Source organism: Nicotiana tabacum, chromosome 4 (assembly GCF_000715075.1).
Source record: "Nicotiana tabacum cultivar K326 chromosome 4, ASM71507v2, whole genome shotgun sequence".
NCBI classification, from domain to species: Eukaryota; Viridiplantae; Streptophyta; class Magnoliopsida; order Solanales; family Solanaceae; genus Nicotiana; species Nicotiana tabacum.
The window spans coordinates 91,022,124-91,041,090 of NC_134083.1; the positions used below are offsets into that span (position 1 = coordinate 91,022,124).

General features: G+C 36.3%; 1 protein-coding gene across 4 annotated transcripts; it reads right to left on the reverse strand.

The window, feature by feature from the left end:
* Positions 1–3,851: 3,851 nt before the first annotated feature.
* LOC107814051 (putative zinc metalloprotease EGY2, chloroplastic) lies at positions 3,852–18,743 on the reverse strand. Of its 4 annotated transcripts, none has more exons than XM_075252189.1 (13): positions 18,316–18,743; positions 8,943–9,021; positions 8,726–8,806; positions 8,514–8,600; positions 8,273–8,323; positions 8,026–8,136; positions 7,706–7,780; positions 7,513–7,618; positions 7,290–7,383; positions 6,487–6,640; positions 4,843–5,050; positions 4,528–4,688; positions 3,852–4,407 (listed from the first exon to the last, which is right to left on the reverse strand). In XM_075252189.1, the coding sequence occupies exons 1-13, from the start codon at positions 18,471–18,473 to the stop codon at positions 4,159–4,161; spliced, it is 1,614 nt and encodes a 537-aa protein (XP_075108290.1). In that variant the 5' UTR covers positions 18,474–18,743; the 3' UTR covers positions 3,852–4,158. The 4 variants fall into 4 exon arrangements, with proteins under 4 accessions (XP_075108290.1, XP_075108289.1, XP_075108288.1 ...); XM_075252188.1 differs by having other exon boundaries at positions 8,270–8,323; XM_075252187.1 differs by having other exon boundaries at positions 8,273–8,326.
* Positions 18,744–18,967: the final 224 nt, after the last annotated feature.

Consider the following 18,967-nt stretch of genomic DNA (forward strand, 5'->3'; position numbering starts at 1 on the left):
TGACAATAATAAATACAATGCAAGTTGATAATAACGACAATTATAGAAGATAAAGAAGACATAAATTTAGCGTGGTTCGGTCAAGGTGACCTACGTCCACAAGCGGAGAGGAGCAATTTTACTATGTCAATCAAGAGTACAAAAGAGAGTACAAAATTAGAGTAAATACTCTAATTAGTCCCAAATACCCCAAGAGAATAACCTCACAAGATTACTCCAAAGAAAGGGTTCACACAAGTGTTTTCCAATACCCACTCTCTTACAAAATAATCTATAATGAAATAAATGAGGAGAAAGAAAGACAAGAGTGAAAAGCTCTTGAATTGGTGTGTTTACAAATGAGGAGTTCCTCTATTTATAGCAAGAAATCCTTGGCCTAATAGTAGATATTATTTCATGGCAAATGTCATGATCCATAAATTTTGTTATAATGGATATTATATCATGGCAAATATCATGAAAATTTGACCCCCACTCAAAAAGAAGCCAAATTAATGACCATATTACAGTTTTCATTGCCATATGAAAAGTTCAAAGTTCAACGTGCCTCGATACTGTGCAGAATTCAGGTTATTGAAAAAGTAACTGCAACAAAATTGGTAAACTTCAAAAAATATTGTGAATAATGTGTTACAATCGATAAAACTTCAATTTTTTTGGTAATTAAACTTCATTAATAATACAAAATATACGTCATTGTCAATATGTAATGTGTTACAATCGATTAAACTTCATTTTTTGGTAATTAAACTTCATTAATAATATAAAATATATGTCATTATCAATATGTAATGTGTTACAATCGATTAAACTTCATTTTTTTGGTAACTAAACTTCATTAATAATGTAAAATATACGTCATTGTCAATGTGTAAATGATAATTTTTAAATATTTCTATTATATATTTGGTTGAACACTCTATACCCTAAAAGAAGTCCTTTTAATAAGTTCCACGATCAGCCGTTAAACCAAGTGACTGATTTATGCAAATGTTTTTTTAGGCTAATGTTTAGATTTTGCCCCTATCTTAAGAAGTCAGGCAAAAAGGAAACAACTGAGGAAAATTTCACGAAAATATAAGGAAACAAGAAAGACCGTTCAAAGCCACATTTTTACAGTATTTTTTTAACGATCAACTAAGGTAATCAACAATCAACTAAGGGTAAAAGAAAATTACAGTATTTTTAGTTTACCAGATTACTCACCCTGTCGTTCTCTTGTTCTAAATTTTTAATTATTTTCCACCAGTCTCATGCTTCAATTAGAATAATTAGCTGGAGCAAGCATATTCTAAATTTATTCTTTATGAAACATATGATATATTGTTGGCATAATTATAATTATAATAAAGATCAAGTGGAGTGGATTCTTTCAAGTCTAATGCCTCGATATTAATTGTATTGCCTGTTTTTGGTTTCCGTGCAGAATACATAATTATAATTATATATGAACTGTATCCCTTTGTTAAAGAAAGAATTCTGAAACTTGAAACAAAAAAAGAAAAAACAAATGAATTCTGAAACGGTATTTAAGTAAAAACATTGGTACTGGCATTTAACACCGCATCTAGGATCATATCATCTTTACTTTTTAAATAGCCAAATTATAATAATAGTTGTAGTCCAGAGAACACAAGAAAACAAAATATTTATTGTGTACCAACTTTTGCTTCCTTCTATCTATAATCTATAATGAAGGCACCTAAGCGTTAGAAATTGATTCTATAAATAAGTAGTTGTGTTTAGATAGAAAATATTAAAAATTTATAATAAATTATTAATGTATTTGATAAAAAGTGATGATAAATACTTTTTCTGACCGATCAAATGTCCTTTTTTTTTAATTATATATAAAAATAGAAATTTAGAAATGTATATACATGGAAAAGTGCGAATTATTGTAATGCAGTGGAGAGGGATTTAGGAGTTCTGATTTTGGAACAGCACTTCGAGGATTAAAAAATTATGAATAAAATAGTAAAATGTTTGATAAAATCAAAAGTAAGAATTTGACTGATTTTGATTTATGAGCACTTTAAGTGAATATCAAACAAAAAATGCTTATTAATTGAAGTGACCAACTTATTAGTTTATTTCAGCTTTATTACCCGTTGCATTGCCTTGCAAGCAATAATTAAATTATACAGACTGCTGCAGAAGGTAGTACTCCTTATTTAACAAATGACAGAACGGTACATGCGTCGCTATTTTGGCGACCTTCAACTTATCATATTAACAGTCGTGGTTACTAAAAATAGTTGTCTCAAATTATTTATCATTTTAGAAGTTCAAGACAAAATTAATTTTTTTTTTCTTTTTTACCCTTAGTAATAATTGTTCTTGAAGATGGAGATAACACATAAATAGAATAAATATTCAATGAAGAGAGATTATATCTTAAGACATAAATAAGGGTAGAATAATACAGTCCCTTTCATCATCGACGCTTTTTAAGGGCGTGCAAAAGAGAAACACGACAGATAATATGTGACGTAGAAAGTATTTTTCGTAACATAATTAAGAATTGGACAATATTACCATTATCTTGGAAATTTAACATGAACGATGATAACCAAATATTGAAGTGTGAGGCTGATTAAATGAGGGAAAGATTAACTAGAATATTTGGTGTGAAGCAAAATGCAAGTCAAATACACATCACAATTTGAATCAAACGTAACTGACAAGTATCTCGAGATAGTAGCTTTCACAGAAAGATCATGAGTATACTAGTGCGATTATAAATACTCTTCCGTGAATTTATTGATTTAAGCATGAAATTTAATGGAAAGAATTTTAATACTTGTGGTCTTGAGCATGTCAAGATAGTTGTGTAGCCATAAATTTCTGTCATTAAGGTTAAAAAGAGTTTAAAATTAAATTATTTTTAAATATAAAAAATGTGTCATTCTTTTACAACGGACTAAAAAGGAAACAACAACTCAGTATAATCCCACTGGTGGGGTCTGGGGAGGGTAGTGTGTACGCAGATCTTACCCCTACCCTGGGGTAGAGAGGTTGTTTCCGATAGACCCTCGGCTCCGTCCCTCCAAGAACTCCCCACTTTGCTCTTGGGGTGACTCGAACTCACAACCTCTTGATTGGAAGTGGAGGGTGCTCACCACTAGAGTAACCCACTCTTGTCCAAAAAAGATAGAATAATTGGGTAAACTATTTTAAGTTTTATGTACTAAGTATGTAGAAATTATTAAGTAGTGCAAATAGATCAAGTAATTATAGGTTAATATGGATGAAGATATTAATTAGTAACATCACATAAATCCCTTGACAATATATCCATGTGTTTTGCTGTAGGACAGCAGTCTCTTGTTTCAATCAAAGGGGCACAAGTTATATGAGGCATTTACTTCAATAGAATGGTCCATGTCTTCTCCATTTCAAAAATAGACCAAATCTCTACCATTAACTGCGCTCAACTGTCAGCCTACCTTTGCTTCAATCATACTCCTATACTTTAACTATTGCCAAGGCTTAGTTAAAGCTTTCCATACCAACAGTTATAGCATTGGGGAAATCCGAAATCAACCAACATATATAGCACATAATCACAACAACAATAACTCAGTATAATCTCACTAGTGGGGTCTGGGGAGGGTAGTGTGTACGCAGATCTTACCCCTACCCTGGGGTAGAGAGGTTGTTTCCGATAGACCCTCGGCTCCATCCCTCCAAGAACTCCCCATCTTGCTCTTGGGGTGACTCGAATTCATAACCTCTTGGTTGGAAGTGGAGGGTACTTACCACTAGAGCAACCCACTCTTGTCATATATAGCACATAATGTAAAGAGGAAAACTAATAAGATGGAATAGATGTAACATACCAGCATTGGTTTTGGAAAAAGGAAACCTCTCATATCTTTTTACAGTGCATAAATTTACACAAATGTATCAGTTCTTTTCCTCTGAAGTCATAACACAAGATCATTGGCTACTTGCGAAATCCTACATCTCCAGATTATACAGCTTACCCAGATTTTGGAGGCAAAACTAGTCTTGGTTATCATTTTGCATCAACGGAATTCTACCATCTTAACTGCTGAGGCAACTAAAAGAGAGTAACATCTTTCGTGCATAATTTATTTAATCAAGTAATTAATGAAAACCAAGAGCCAAAAACATGTTGAATCTACTTTTGGTCTAGAAACCAGTGGCAGCTTCACTAGAGAAGGGAAAGGGATATGGCAGGCAAACCAACAGGCCCAAGAGCAGAACCACAACTCCAAGAGCTATATATTTATTGTCAGGATCAGTGATTTCTTCTGATAGTGGAGCGATAGGCCCTCTTTGGAGGAAGAATATTAGCACTACCCAATAGAATGCTACATCGCTAAACAATGCAGATATTCCTAGTAGCCCAATAGATAAAGAACTTAGGCGCGCTGAAGCCTGGCCACATGAAAATTAACACTCAATTACAAAAGACATATTTATGTATTATTTCTTAGACATTCATTATTTAGTTTTTCTTTACCACTTGTTAGACAAACCAGATGATGCTAGCATTACCTTTCTGCCCCACGTGGCAAAAGCTATCCAGCCACCATCAAGCTCTCCTGCAGGAATACTATTGATAGCATTAATGAGAAGTCCAGCCCAGGCCCATATGACAAGCGGATTTACTGATATAGGAGTTCCTTCCTTAAGAGCATCTCCTAGAAGAAGCTTGGCTACAAGTGAAGAACCAAAGTGGCTTAGTCTTTGCAGAATACACAAATAAAGGAAAGATAACAGGAACTGCTTATGAGGAATAGAGGAATAGTCTGTTGAACGAGCAGGAGAAAAAGCACACATCATAATAAACTATATAAGCTAAGTACTTACCTATACCGCCAGCTAGAAATGATTCGTGGAACACAGAGGGATCGACGATGATGCCAATGCCATCAGTAGGTGGTAAGATGAATCCTGAAAGCAAAAGAATAAGGCCCACCGAGAACCCAGCTATTGGTCCAGCTGCTGCAACTTTCAAGAGATCTTCACGCTTTGGTACAATATTTACAATCCTTGTTATAGCACCAAAGGAGCCTATCTGCCACCAAAACAGCTCATTAGATATGAGTCACATGACTGCCAATCATATTTCAGCATCGAACATGTCTCGAAGAAGGAAGATTGAGGAGCTAATTAAGGACGGATTTAGGAAGGACAGCAGCTGAAAGTTTTCTTGCAACGAGATAAGATGAAAAATGATGAAAGCAGCCCCTGGAGCACTATTACACATCATACTATAACCAAATAAACATTGCACGTAACCTTCTTTCATAGGGAAGTCTATCCAAAAGCTTTTTAACTTCTGTAGTACAAGAGTCAATTACAGTATGAACTAATTCTAAAAAAGAATGTATAGCGGGCGACTGAAATGTGGTAGATGCATAGGCTATGACACTTAGTTCATATTATATTTAGAAAATTGCTACTAAACTGGTGTCGTTTTTCCACAATCATTAAGAATTACCACAGATCAGTAAGAGTCTAATTAAAATCAACAAGATAGTGAGAACTTGACAAATATGTCTTCACTTTTTCAAGAGAGTTGGTGAACTTATGCATTCTCTTCCTGAAGCAGTAGAAGATAGAAGAGAATATAGAAAACTGATAACAGTGTCGAACTTTTCCAATAAAGATGATGAAGTTAAACCTTCTCTTATTAAGGGTTGTAGTCTTGTAGAAGATCTTGATTCATTTTTAAAAGATTCTTGAAGAATTATAGAATCTTCATTGAAGTAATCCCTTGATGCGACTGTGCATTCTCATCTCTGACAAATAAATCTAACATATGAAAACGATTGTAATTTACAAGACTACCGAGTAGAAATTACTCAAGTAAACAGTGTCAACCTTGCTGAAGGTTGTGGTCTAGTGATGCTAAGACTAACGACTTGGATAACCATCAAAAAAAGTTAATAATGGCTTACAGGTGCTGCAAGACATCAGTAATTTAATACCATCGTATTAGAAAAGAAAGAGAGCTCTGTCTCTGGGTGACACTGAGCATTCTCAAGTAACATAAAGAGAGATATCAAATGAAGTCAGATTAATAATACCAACTCCACTCCAAGACAGGACAGGACCTTACTAATAGTTGCAACTGGTGACGAAAAGACTAAATGATACGAATAATCATCAAAAGTAACTTTATGACATTGAAAAGTTTGGTGCGTTAAAAAGACCATCAACATCATCAGTTTGACTCGATTTTACAAGGAAACAGCAAACTCTACGATGCAACACCAAATCTTCCCAAAAGATAAGGTGCACTAGAAAAATAGATGCATTCCTGACCCACCAAGGATATCTTATCAGCTGATCTGAGAAAAGCTGCAACTATATGTCTCATAATCTGGCAGCTATGAAAGGATTTCGCAACCCCCAAAAGATATTGTCAATATGAGGTCTCATTATAACCAAGTCGACATCGCTAAAGGTTGTTTAATCCATAGACTGCATGAAACCTATGCACCTTACCTGCCAGCTAGGAACAAAATATGGAACCCCGAGCTTAACGCCAACCTCTTTGGCAACTAAAAGATGGCTAACTTCATGAACCCCCAGAACAAAGGCAGTTATGAGAGCTCCAGGTAATCCATCCTTCAACAGGTCAAGATTGTCAACAACTGATCTGGGAAAATAAAATTCTATCTTAGCGCTTAAGCATATAGGTGAAACAAGTTAAAAAGAATACATGCAATCAGACAGCATGAAATTATCTCACATAAACAAATTTCCTGATAGTTTGTTATAACTGAGATATCTTCTGTTTTCACTTACTGCAATTTGAGCAAATTCAAATAAAAGTTGTTAAGAATACTGCAAATAATGGATGAGCACTTCTAACTAAAAAGAAAAGAGAGAACAAAAGAAGACAGCCACGATTTATATAATAATTTTGTATTTTCGAACTCCAAACACTTGCTGCAATTTGAGCAAATTCAAATCGAAGTTGTTAATCTGTAATTAATGGATGAGCACTTCTAACTAAAAAGAAAAGAGAGAACAAAAGAAGACAGCCACGATTTATATAATAATTTTGTATTTTCAAACTCCTTATACAAAAGCATTAATCTTGTACATACTAGCAGATTAATATGAAACATCACAACAGTATTCCATAATTAAGCTATATTAATCTTGGAAAATGACAAAATTAAATTGGACATTAAATACCAAGCTACAGTTGAGCTCGAAGCAAATGCAAAGCCAGTGATGAACAGGTACACATTAAAAAAAGAGAGGTAAAAGTAGAGTTATGGAGTTAATATGCTACGTACAACAAGTTCGATTGTAATGCCGGCACATTGCGAAGAAGTAAAGTGAATATTGTAACAAGTCCAAAGGCCCCCGCTGCAAACCATTCTGGAACAGCTGCAGTTTTCAAACAAGCTGGGTTACTATTCAACAATGAAAAGCTCCAAATCTATATGTTTGACACAGGTATTCCCCTTGTTATTATCACCAGTAATTGAAACCTATGAAGAATGCTGAATAAACTACCTATAGTTTCAGGTTGCAGGGTCATTCTCGGGACCACAACTGCCACAGGCTTATCATCCTCCGGATTGTTTAAAAGAAAAAGTTTATATGCATCTCCAAGTCTGTCCTGTTAATGAAGTGCCATTTTGAAATAGTAAGAACCCCACAGCAATATCCAAATTAAATTGGAGAAAAACGAGGAAACTTGAGCAACCTGCATTCTCTTTGATACTTTTTCATAAGCTGTAGCAGCCTGTCCACGTAAATTCCCTTTAAATAATACTCCACCCTATACAAGCATGTTATAAAAGCTTCAAAAAAATAAGAACCACCAAAGATAGCGCATCAAGATTCATTTGCACCAAGAAGCCAAGAACAGAAACAACAAGCCCATGATCACTCGCTTGAGAGGATACCCGTACTAGTTTAATCTTTTTATTTTTATGGTACAATTAAATGTTTAAATTATTGGCTCATGTTTGACTTGGATTTTCTTGTATGAGCAAGAAATAAGATTACCAGCAAATTGCTCACCTCATATGGCTCCTGGCTTGTAACAAAAAAGGTGTCAAAACCAAATACTTGATTTCTAAGAATCTCAATTGTTTCCTTGGGAATCCTGATTGATTCATCGAGTTGCAGAGGCTGCTCATGGAATAGTATCAACAGTAAGAAAAAGATTAACTTTACAGCCGAAGGCAACATGAGAAAAATGATAGAGGAGCAAACTGTAAACAATTAATCCAAAAAATATTCAACCTAATGTTCCAAAATTTACCACCTTCACACCTGGAAGAGGTGATCCACTTGAAACTTTAACCTCAGTGCCATCCTGCTTCAACACAAGGTCTAAAATGTAAGGCAAATAAATTGAAATTCAAATGCTCATACCCAGTGACAGAGAAAATTCTCAATAGCTCCAAGAATGTGATTTCATTACACTTCAAGCCTCTCACTGCCAAAACATTGGAACATAAAAAGAATGAAGAACCTAACCTCCAGATTAAAATAGCATAGCATACCTCAATTCCAGGCTGCTCATTCACTTGAGCTCCGTTATTATTTTCTAGACTTGTATTCTCCAACATCCCCAATGGTTGGTCCTTATCCTGATCCCAAGGATTCCATACCCAAAAACTACAAATTATTTTCCATTCACTAATAGTTTTCCATTATTTTTCTTGCACATTGTCTTTAAGTAAATGGCATGAAATAATTGAGAATTGAATCAAACCTGATCAGGCCGAGAGTTCAGCTCAAGACTCTTATCTTCATTCAGATTTGCCCCATCCGCTTCCTCGGCCAGCTTTTCATCCTTTAAATATAAATACAAAATAAATAACAGTAAGCCAAGAACTAGGGACCAAGTTATCATATAATTCGCAGCAAACGCAAAATTATAAGCTTTAAATTTCAAATTGAAAGAATTAATTAAAAGAAGGAATAGAAACCTTGTCATCATTTTTATCAGGCTCAGTTTCTGTCTCACTTGATCTGCAAATAACGCTTCCTTTATTGCGAGCGACAAATCTAATGTTAGCAGAAAAGAAAAGAAAACGTCAAATATGTTGCAGACTTAACATAAGTTAAAGCTATTAATTATGAGTTTCAATGATGAAAAATAAATATCACATGCGGTGCAGGATCACAAGGAATAAAAGAAAGGAATCAAGAAGCACTACCATTCAAGAATAGATTAAGGAAACAATCTATTAATGGGAGCAATGCAAGGGAAAGAATCAATGATTAGAGATGAAAAAGGAAGAAACAACGGAGATACGGAAGAAGAATCAATCAATGATTCGATAAATGATTGACGGAAGCTATTACAGGAAGGTCCCAAATCAAAGGGAAACGAGATCGCAAAGGGTTGCACTGGAGATCGTTGAAGCCAGAAATCAAGGGATCTATCGCAAATCACTCAAGTAACGAAAAGATATGCCTAGCGGATGAAAAGCTTGTCAAGACCACAAATCAAGGAAGATCAACGAAAACTTGACTTTATTCTCGGAAAGAATCAATCTATGATTCCTTTCAAGGATCAACTCCTTTGGGTTTGCAAACTCTCAAGATTCACGTCATTCAAGAGTCAAGAAGGCCTCACGAAGTGTATATATATATATACATATGTTCCAGACTTGAAGAGGACATACTTTGATCAAATCAACTTCAATCTCTTTGTTCTACTTCAAACAAAACACTGTAGTCTGCTCTAGATTTCTTGTGTAACAAAGAAGAGAAGAGAGAGAGAAAAGAACACTGGTGAGGCATTGTATCAATTATAGAGAACGAGTGACAAAAGTTGTTGGTGTATAACAACATCAACTCATCTGTACTAAGCCACTTCATACTTGAAAGAGATCACCCTTACAACTGGACGTAGGATTCACTCTGAATCCGATATAAAAATATACCGTGTCATTTACTTTTAGTAATTTATCTTTTTGATTCGATTCCTGAAAAGCCCAGTCGACTACAACTCAAATTAGTCGACTACTGCGAAAAAGAAAAGAAAATTCACAATTCACCCCCCCCCCCCCCCCGCACTTTCAGTTGGTATCAAAGCTAGTCTCACACTTTTTGCTTAACAGCTTGTGAGAAAAGATCATGGCAAATCAAGTAATTGTTGGAGCACTCTTTCAAGAAGGAACATCGCAAGTTAGGCCATTATATTTCAATGGACAACACTTTTCTCACTGGAAAGTGCGTATGGAAACATATACAAAATCCTATGATGTCAAAGTATGGCGCGTTATCAATAAGGGGAACTATCCACTACCAGCATCAGCTCAACCACCTGCTGATCCAGAAGATATAGATGAGTACACAGACGAGCAAATGGCATTTGTTCAGGTTAATGCTAAGGCACGAAATTTACTCTATAATGTTATAAGTGGAGAGGAATATGATAAAATCTCAAGTTGCGATACAAGCATACAGCTAAAGAAATGTGGGATAAACTGGAAATTACGTATGAAGGAACCAGCAAAGTGAAAGAAACTCACATTAACATGTTGGTTCATGACTATGAACTCTTCCAGATGAAAGAAGGAGAATCCATTGAGGAAATGTTTGCAAGGTTCAACAAAATCATTAGCGGTCTAAAAGTTTTTGGTAAACCATACTCAAGTGGTAATCAAGTTTCGGAAAATTCTAAGGAGTGTACCTACCACTTGGTAGACAAAAGTAGTTGCACTCGAATCACAAGATTTAAACAAACTTTCATATGATGAGCTTCGAGGAGATCTTATAGCATTCGAGAAAACTCACCTCAAGAAAACAAACCAGGAAGAAAAGAAGAAAACAGTTGCCTTCAAAGCTACAACTGAAAGACCAGAAAATGATATTGATGACGACCCAGAAGCTCTTGAAGAAGAGATTTCCATGGTATCAAGAAACATGGATGGTTTAACGAGAAGATACAGAAACACAAGAAGAGGTAGGATGCCCCCTAGGCGAACCATGCAATACAATGAACAAGACAAGAATGATGGAAAATGTTATGAGTGTGGAAGATATGGGCATGTTCAAGCTGAATGCCCAGATCTTAAAAGAAAGGTTTCCAGAGGATTCAATAAAAACAAATCTTTCGGAAGCTGGAGTGATGAAGACAGTTCGAAACACGAGGAAATAGCAAATCTATGCTTCATCCATTCTGGAAAACAACATGAACAAATATTCGGGCTGCTGGACTGATGAAGATGCATCAGAGGATGAATGCAAAGAACATAATGAAAATTGTTTCATGGTACGAGGTGAAACAAGTGAGGTAAGATCTTATAACTGTGACAGATCTAATGAATTGCAGGATATTCTTGACCTTACTCTAAAAGAGTCAAAAAATGAGGAATGAACTAAGGAGACTAAATAGGGAAAAGAAAGACTGGGAACTCAAGCTTGAAGTATGTGAAATTGAAAGAGATGTACTTCAAGATGAAGTTCAGAATTGCTAATGCAACTTAATGGCATGCGCAAGTCCACCAGTCACAGTTTTGTCAAGTCTAACCAGGCGACTTACAAGTCAACTGGAAAATGACCTGTTAGAACTGAGTCCACAAGTACTAACACAAGTGGTAGATCAAAAACTGGATCAGCCCCTATGTATCACTACTGTAACAAAGTGGACATAAATATTCTTTCTGTCGATTTCGCAAATCTAACGTTTCAGGATGGATTTGGAAACCCAAAAACATTCCTGATCTTAGTAGAACTAACCAACAAGGACCCAAGCAAACTTGGGTACCTAAAAGAAAGTGATAATTCTTTTTTGCAGGAACACCACAGAAAGAGCCGCAAAGGAAAATGGTACTTAGACAGTGCGTGTTCCAGTCACATGACAGGTGACAAAAACCTGTTCAAAGAAGTTACAAAGATAAATGGAGGAAGTGTCAAATTTGGTGATGATTCAAAAGGAAAGATAGTTGGTACTGGCACAGTTCCATTCAATAACAATTGTGATATTATTGAAGTGTATCTTGTAGAATGACTCAACTACAATCTCCTGAGTATAAGTCAGCTATGTGATTTAGGGTACGAAGTTAAATTCAAGAAAACAGGTTGCGCTATTGAAGATGAGGCATGTAAAATAATACTCCCAGGAAAAAGGTATGGAAATATTTACATTCTCGATGGTATTGAAAATCTAGATAGTCACATCTGCTTAGCATCTATATCTGATGATCCATGGTTGTGGCATAAGAAACTTGGTCATGCAAGCATGCATCTTATTGAGAAACTCTCCAAGCATGATTTAGTTATTGGTCTCCCTAAACTCAATTTTTCTAGAAATCATGTATGTGATGCATGTCAAATTGGTAAACAAACAAGAAATTCCTTCAAAAGCAAAGACATTGTATCTACCACCAAGCCTTTACAACTGCTCCACATGGATTTGTTTGGACCTACCAGAACTGCTAGCATAAGAGTAAAACGATATGCTTTTGTTATTGTTGATGACTACTCACATTTTACATAGGTGATTTTCTTATCTCACAAAGATGAAACTTTGAAATACTTTGAGATTTTCTGTAAGAAAGTTGAAAGAGAAAAGTGGTACCTTATTACAACCATTCAAAGTGATCATGGAGGAGAATTCGAAAGCAGAGCATTTGAAGATTTCTGCAATGATCAAGGATATACTCTCAACTTCTCAGCTCCAAGATCACCTTAACAGAATTGAGTAGTTGAGCGGAAAAATAGAACTTTAGAAGGTATGGCCAGAACAATGATATTGGAATATTCCCTGCCAAACCATTTTTAGGCAGAAGCAGTAAGCACAGCCTGCCACATTCTCAACAGATGTCTTATAAAACCTATCTTGAAGAAAACTCCATATGAATTATGGAAAGGTAAACGGCCTAACATATGTTATTTTCATCCTTTTGGTAGCAAGTGTTTTATCCACAACAATGGTAAGGACAATCTTGGAAAATTTGATCCAAGAAGTGATAAAGGTATTTTTCGTGGTTATTCCATAAACAGTAGATCTTTTAGATTTTATAATAAACGCACTTTATCTGTAGAAGAATCAGTACATGTCATGTTTGATGAAAATAACACTACGGCTGAGATAGGAATTATTGCAGATGATGAAAATATCAGTCAAGAAACACCACGGTCAAGCAAATCTCAAAAGTCGACTGATACGATAGACGGTGTCACAGAATCAACGAGTGAGCCTGTCAACAGTCAACCAGAATCACAGAAGGAGTCAACTACTCACACGATTGCAACACGTCCAAATGAGTAGAGAAGTGAACCGGAATATCCTCAAAAGTTTATCATAGGAGATCCAAGTGAAGGAATGAAAATCAGGGGAACTCTCAAGAAAAAGGCGACAAATGTAGCACTTATCTCTCATATTGAACCAAAGAAGGTTGAGGAAGCCTTAAAAGACTCCAGCTGGGTACAAGCAATGCAGGAAGAACTCGATCAATTTGATAAAAATCAAGTCTGGAAACTGCTACCTAAGCCTGCAAATGCTACTGTAGTTGGAACAAAATGGATTTTCAGAAATAAGCTTAATGAAGATGGAAAGGTTGTGAGAAACAAAGCCAGATTAGTAGCCTAAGGCTACTCACAGCAGGAAGGAGTCGACTACAATGAAACCTTTGCACCAGTAGCTCGACTAGAGGCCATACGGATTCTTCTTGCATATGCATCCTTCAAACGATTTAGACTTTTTCAGATGGATGTCAAAAGTGCCTTTTGAAATGGCTTTATTGATGAGGAGGTATATGTAAAACAACCTCCTGGTTTTGAAGACTCAAAATTCCCTTACCATGTGTATAAGTTAACTAAAGCTCTGTATGGACTCAAACAAGCTCCACGAGCCTGGTACGAAAGGCTTAGTTCATTTCTACTTGATCATGGCTTTACAAGAGGTAAAGTAGATACTACATTATTTATCAAAAGATCATCAGGAGGTAATCTTATTATTCAAGTTTATGTTGATGATATTATCTTTAGAAGTGCTAACCCCTCTTTTGTGCAAGGAATTCGCTAGTCTTATGCAAAGTGAGTTTGAAATGAGTATGATGGGAGAGCTTACGTTTTTCCTTGGACTACAAATTCAACAATCTGAAGAAGGAACATTCGTGTGCCAGACAAAATATATAAAGGAATTAATTCAGAAGTTTGGCATGATCAGTGCTAAAGGAATTGGTACACTAATGAGCCCGTTAACAAGTCTCGACAAGGACGAAAAAGGAAATCCAGTTGATGAAACTAAATATCGCGGAATGATCAGTTCTTTGCTTTACTTGACTGTCAGTCGACTAGATATTATGTTTAGTGTGTGTAAATGTGCCAGGTTTTAGTCAGCTCCTAAGGAATCGTATCTGACTGCAGTAAAGAGAATAATTTGTTACCTCATAGGAACTATTTCTTATGGATTATGGTATCCACATTCTAACAATTTTAAGCTGGAAGGTTTTTCAGATGTTGATCTTACAAGTGATAAGGAAGACAGAAAAAGCACTAGCAGAACATGTCAATTACTGGGAAAGGCATAAATTTCATGGAACAGTAAGAAACAAGGCTCAATTGTATTATCCACAACAGAGGCAGAATATATTGCCATTGGGCAATGCTGTGCACAGTTATTATGGATGTCTAATCAACTGGGTGACTATGAACTAGTTTTTAAACCTATTCAAATATTTTGTGGTAACTCTAATGCTATATGTCTCAAAATATCCTGTGTATTATTCTAGGGCTAAGCACATATACATCAAACATCATTTCATTAGAGATCATGTGCTCAAGGAAAATATAAAATTATCATTTGTTGGCACCACTGATCAATTAGCTGATATTTTTACTAAGCCTTTACTTGAAGATAGATTTTGCTCTCTAAGAGAACTACTTGGTATTATTTCGCTTGATCATAAAAATTAGGGCCTATGTGTTAGTTTTTAATTCTTGTGTGTCTAATGTTTTTAATTTTATATTATCTGTAAATATGCATTAATTTAGCGCCTCACATTTTCCTCTCTTTTCCCATCAGTCGCAGCTTTCCAGAAATGAAAATCAATCATCATGACCCTTCCTGATACCCATTCCTTTCCTGCACTCAACCGTCAAAATCCCTTCTTTTTAACCCCATGTACCATTCTTCTCTGTCTTCATTACTCCTATCACTCAGAAACCCTTCCTCAAAATCTCTCAATGGCTAAACACTCCAAGAATCCGTCTGCCTCCACTAGAAAAAGTACTCGTTCCAAGGGAAAACCCTCTTCTTAGCCTCCGGAACAAGTAGACGTAGGGTCTGACTACTCAGAAGGAAACACTCCAAGAATTTGTCTGCCTCCACTAGAAAAAGTACTCATTCCAAGGGAAAACCCTCTTCTCAGCCTCCGGAACAAGTAGACGTAGGGTCTGACCATTCATAAGGGTTTGCCTCTTCTCAGGCAAACTATCAGATCACTTTCGCCCAATATGAGAAAAAGCTCTTGGAAAAAGACCTATGGAAGACCCCCATGAATCTTTTACACCCAAGAAATCCAAAGTAGACCTCTCGAGTTCTTTATAGTCCGACCTCAATTTCTGGGATACCCCAAATAGGGATTTCTTTGTTGCTATGAAAAACAAGCCCATTGCTCACGGCAGAGTAATCAACCTTGATGATATGGAGGCCCTCAATTGTAAGGTAAAGGATTTGTTTGTTTTTCAAGGATGGTCTAAATTCCTCTCTGTACCCCCTCCCAAAGTCTATGAACCTTTAGTGAGAATGTTTTATGCAAATCTTCGCTCTAGCAAGCCTGATAAATTAGAATCCCTAGTTCTAGGAAAATACATTGTCCTTGATTGTGCCTTGTTTGACTCCATTTTTCAGTGCAAGTGCTCCGGTTTTCCTATGCTTTCCAAAAATACTTGGCCTGATGATTTTGAAATTTCTTTTGATCAAGCAAAACGTTGTATTGCTGAGTGTCCATCTGATTTCCTTCCTAACTAGTTAGGTCCCAGTGATGTTAGTTTTGAAACCCGAGTTCTGGCCCACATTGTTGCAACTACTCTTCTTCCTCGTACTAGATCATTCTCCACATTCTCTCAACGAGATACCTTTCTTGTCTACTGTCTTGTGACCAAACTTAAGGTTAAACTATCCTCATGGGTCATAAACTTCATGATTGAGAGTGCTGATGATTCCACCAGTTTACCCTATGGTATGGCTATCACCCACATTTTGGAAGCCCACAACATCTCTATCTCAGAATACCCCTTTGTCTCTATTTCAAAGTCCTACAACTCTAGAGCCTTCGCCAGTATGGGGTATGTGTGTGCTATGGGTTCCTGGGTGAAAAAACAGGAAGGTGAAGTCAAGAACGTTCAGCCTGATCCCAAGACCAAAGCCTCTGTTTCCCATCATAGTGTAGGTGATCCTGATCTTATGGAGAAACTGACTGCTATTGACAACAAGTTGACCATCATCAAGGACCTTCTTGCCGCAACTCAATCCATTGTTGGGAACATCCATGCAATCTCCAAAGAGACTGGGTCAGATGTTTCAAAGATAAGGGTCAAAATTCTCAAACTTGGAGAAAATGCAGTCAAAGCCTTCAAGGAAGTACATGACAGGATTGATGGGGTGACAGTTTCAGCCAATGCTCGCTTTGAACGTTTGAAGGAGGCGATTTGCAACACTCTTACTTATTTCTTGCGTCGTTAGTTGTGGAAGTTTCAAACCATCTCTTTTTGCTATTTTGCTGTTTTGGACTGGATAACCAATCGCTGGATATTTCTCTTTATTTTTGCTAAACCATGCATGCCTATAATTTGCAAATATTTGCCTATGATGTGTCTGTTTCTACTTAATTTCAACTGTATATATGCATATCCCCTCTTTGCTGATGTCAAAAAGGGGGAGAAAGAAGTTGTACTTTGCAGAACAGATAGCAACACCTGTTGAGGGAGAGTCGACTGAAGTATATGCAGCACCTGTTGAGGGGGAGTTGATTACAATGGAGTAGGCCAAACAACAACAACAACAACAACAACCCAGTATAATCCCACTACTGGGGTCTGGGGAGGGTAGTGTGTACGCAGACCTTACCCCTACCTTGGGGTAGAGAGGCTATTTCCGATAGACCATCGGCTTCCTCCCTCCAAGAACTCCCATCTTGCTATTGGGGTGACTCGAACTCACAACCTCTTGGTTGGAAGTGGAGGGTGCTCACCACTAGAGCAACCCACTCTTGTGTTTATATATATATATATTATTTTTGTCATCATCAAAAAGGGGGAGATTGTTAATTATGAGTTTCAATGATGAAAAATAATACATCACATGTGGTGCAGAATCACAAGGAATAAAACAAAGGAATCAAGAAGCAATACCATTCAAGAATAGATTAAGGAAACAATCTATTAATGGGAGCAATGCAAGGGAAAGAATCAATGATTAGAGATGAAAAAGGAAGAAGCTGCGGAGATACAGAAGAAGAATCAATCAATGATTCGATAAATGATTGACGGAAGCTATTACAGGAAGGTCCCAAATCAAAAAGAAGCGAGATCTCAAAGGGTTGCATTGGAGATCGTTGAAGCCAGAAATCAAGGGATTTATCGCAAATCACTCAAGCAACGAAAAGATATGCGTAGCGGATGAAAAGCTTGTCAAGACCACAAATCAAGGAAGATCAACGAAAACTTGACTTTATTCTTGGAAAGAATCAATCTATGATTCTTTTCAAGGATAACTCCCTTGGGTTTGCAATCTCTCAAGATTCATGTCATTCAAGAGTCAATAAGGCCTCACGAAGTATATATATATTCCAGACTTGAAGAGGACATACTTTGATCAAACCAACTTCAATCTCTTTGTTTTACTTCAAACAAAACACAGTAGTCTGCTCTAGATTTCTTGTGTAACAAAGAAGAGAAGAGAGAGAGAAAGAATACTGGTGAGGCATTGTATCAATTATAGAGAGAAGAACGAGTGAAAAAAGATGTTGGTGTATAACAATATCAACTCATCTGTACTAAGCCATTTCATACTTGAAAGAGATCACCCTTGCAACCCAAGGGGACTTGACGTAGGATTCACTCTGAATCCGAACCGGTATAAAAACATATTGTGTATTTACTTTCTGCAAATTATCTTTTTCATTCGATTCTTGAAAAGCCCAGTCGACTAGAACTCAAATTAGTCGAATACTGAGAAAAAGAAAAGAAAAATCACAATTCACCCCTCTTGCACTTTCAAAAGCAAGTAATTCACATTATTCAGCATAGTATCAACCAAGTAATTAAACATGATAGTAGAGCAGGCAGAGACAAAGACTATTTCAAACATTTGATTGTACCAGCATACATCATGTTTACCTTAAGAAGTGTCTGGCAGGAAAGTTAATACTACTACTATGTTTCTGAGGACCAGTTGAGGGAGAAGAAAGCAAAGGCTGGAGCCGATTGTAACAGCACGAACTACACTGAGGTGACACGGGAACAATACTAACACGACAAACCGCCGGCATGTTCATTTTCTCTTTTCCTTTCCTAGAATGGAGAAAAAGGGGTGCTTTATCTAAACCCAATCGACATTGAATCAGCCAACCTAATGTTTTTGAGAAGAGAAGGTGAATTATCAACTTCAATTTAGAAAATTTAAGGTTTTGGAGAAGAGAAGCTCAGAGAGTTTTTATTTATAGAAATAAATATATCTTGTGTTATCCTTTCCGGGTTATAGCAATTGGCAGGGATTAGGGGGTTCATAATGGGAAATATCTGTTTCTATTTTGGTTCTCGTTTCCTTTCTGTTAAGTGCTAATTGCCCGCCTAAAATCCAAAATGCGTTGCTTCTCATCGAAACGCTCACTCCATTAGCTAATGGAAAGAAGACACGTGGTACAAGTTATAGCTTAGATTTTTTAAGATTAAGACCTCTCTAGGCTCCAGAAAAAAGGAAAAAAAGAAAAGGGACTATAATTCAAATTTATTTATTTATTTTAACTAAAGTTTGCTAACTGATTATATA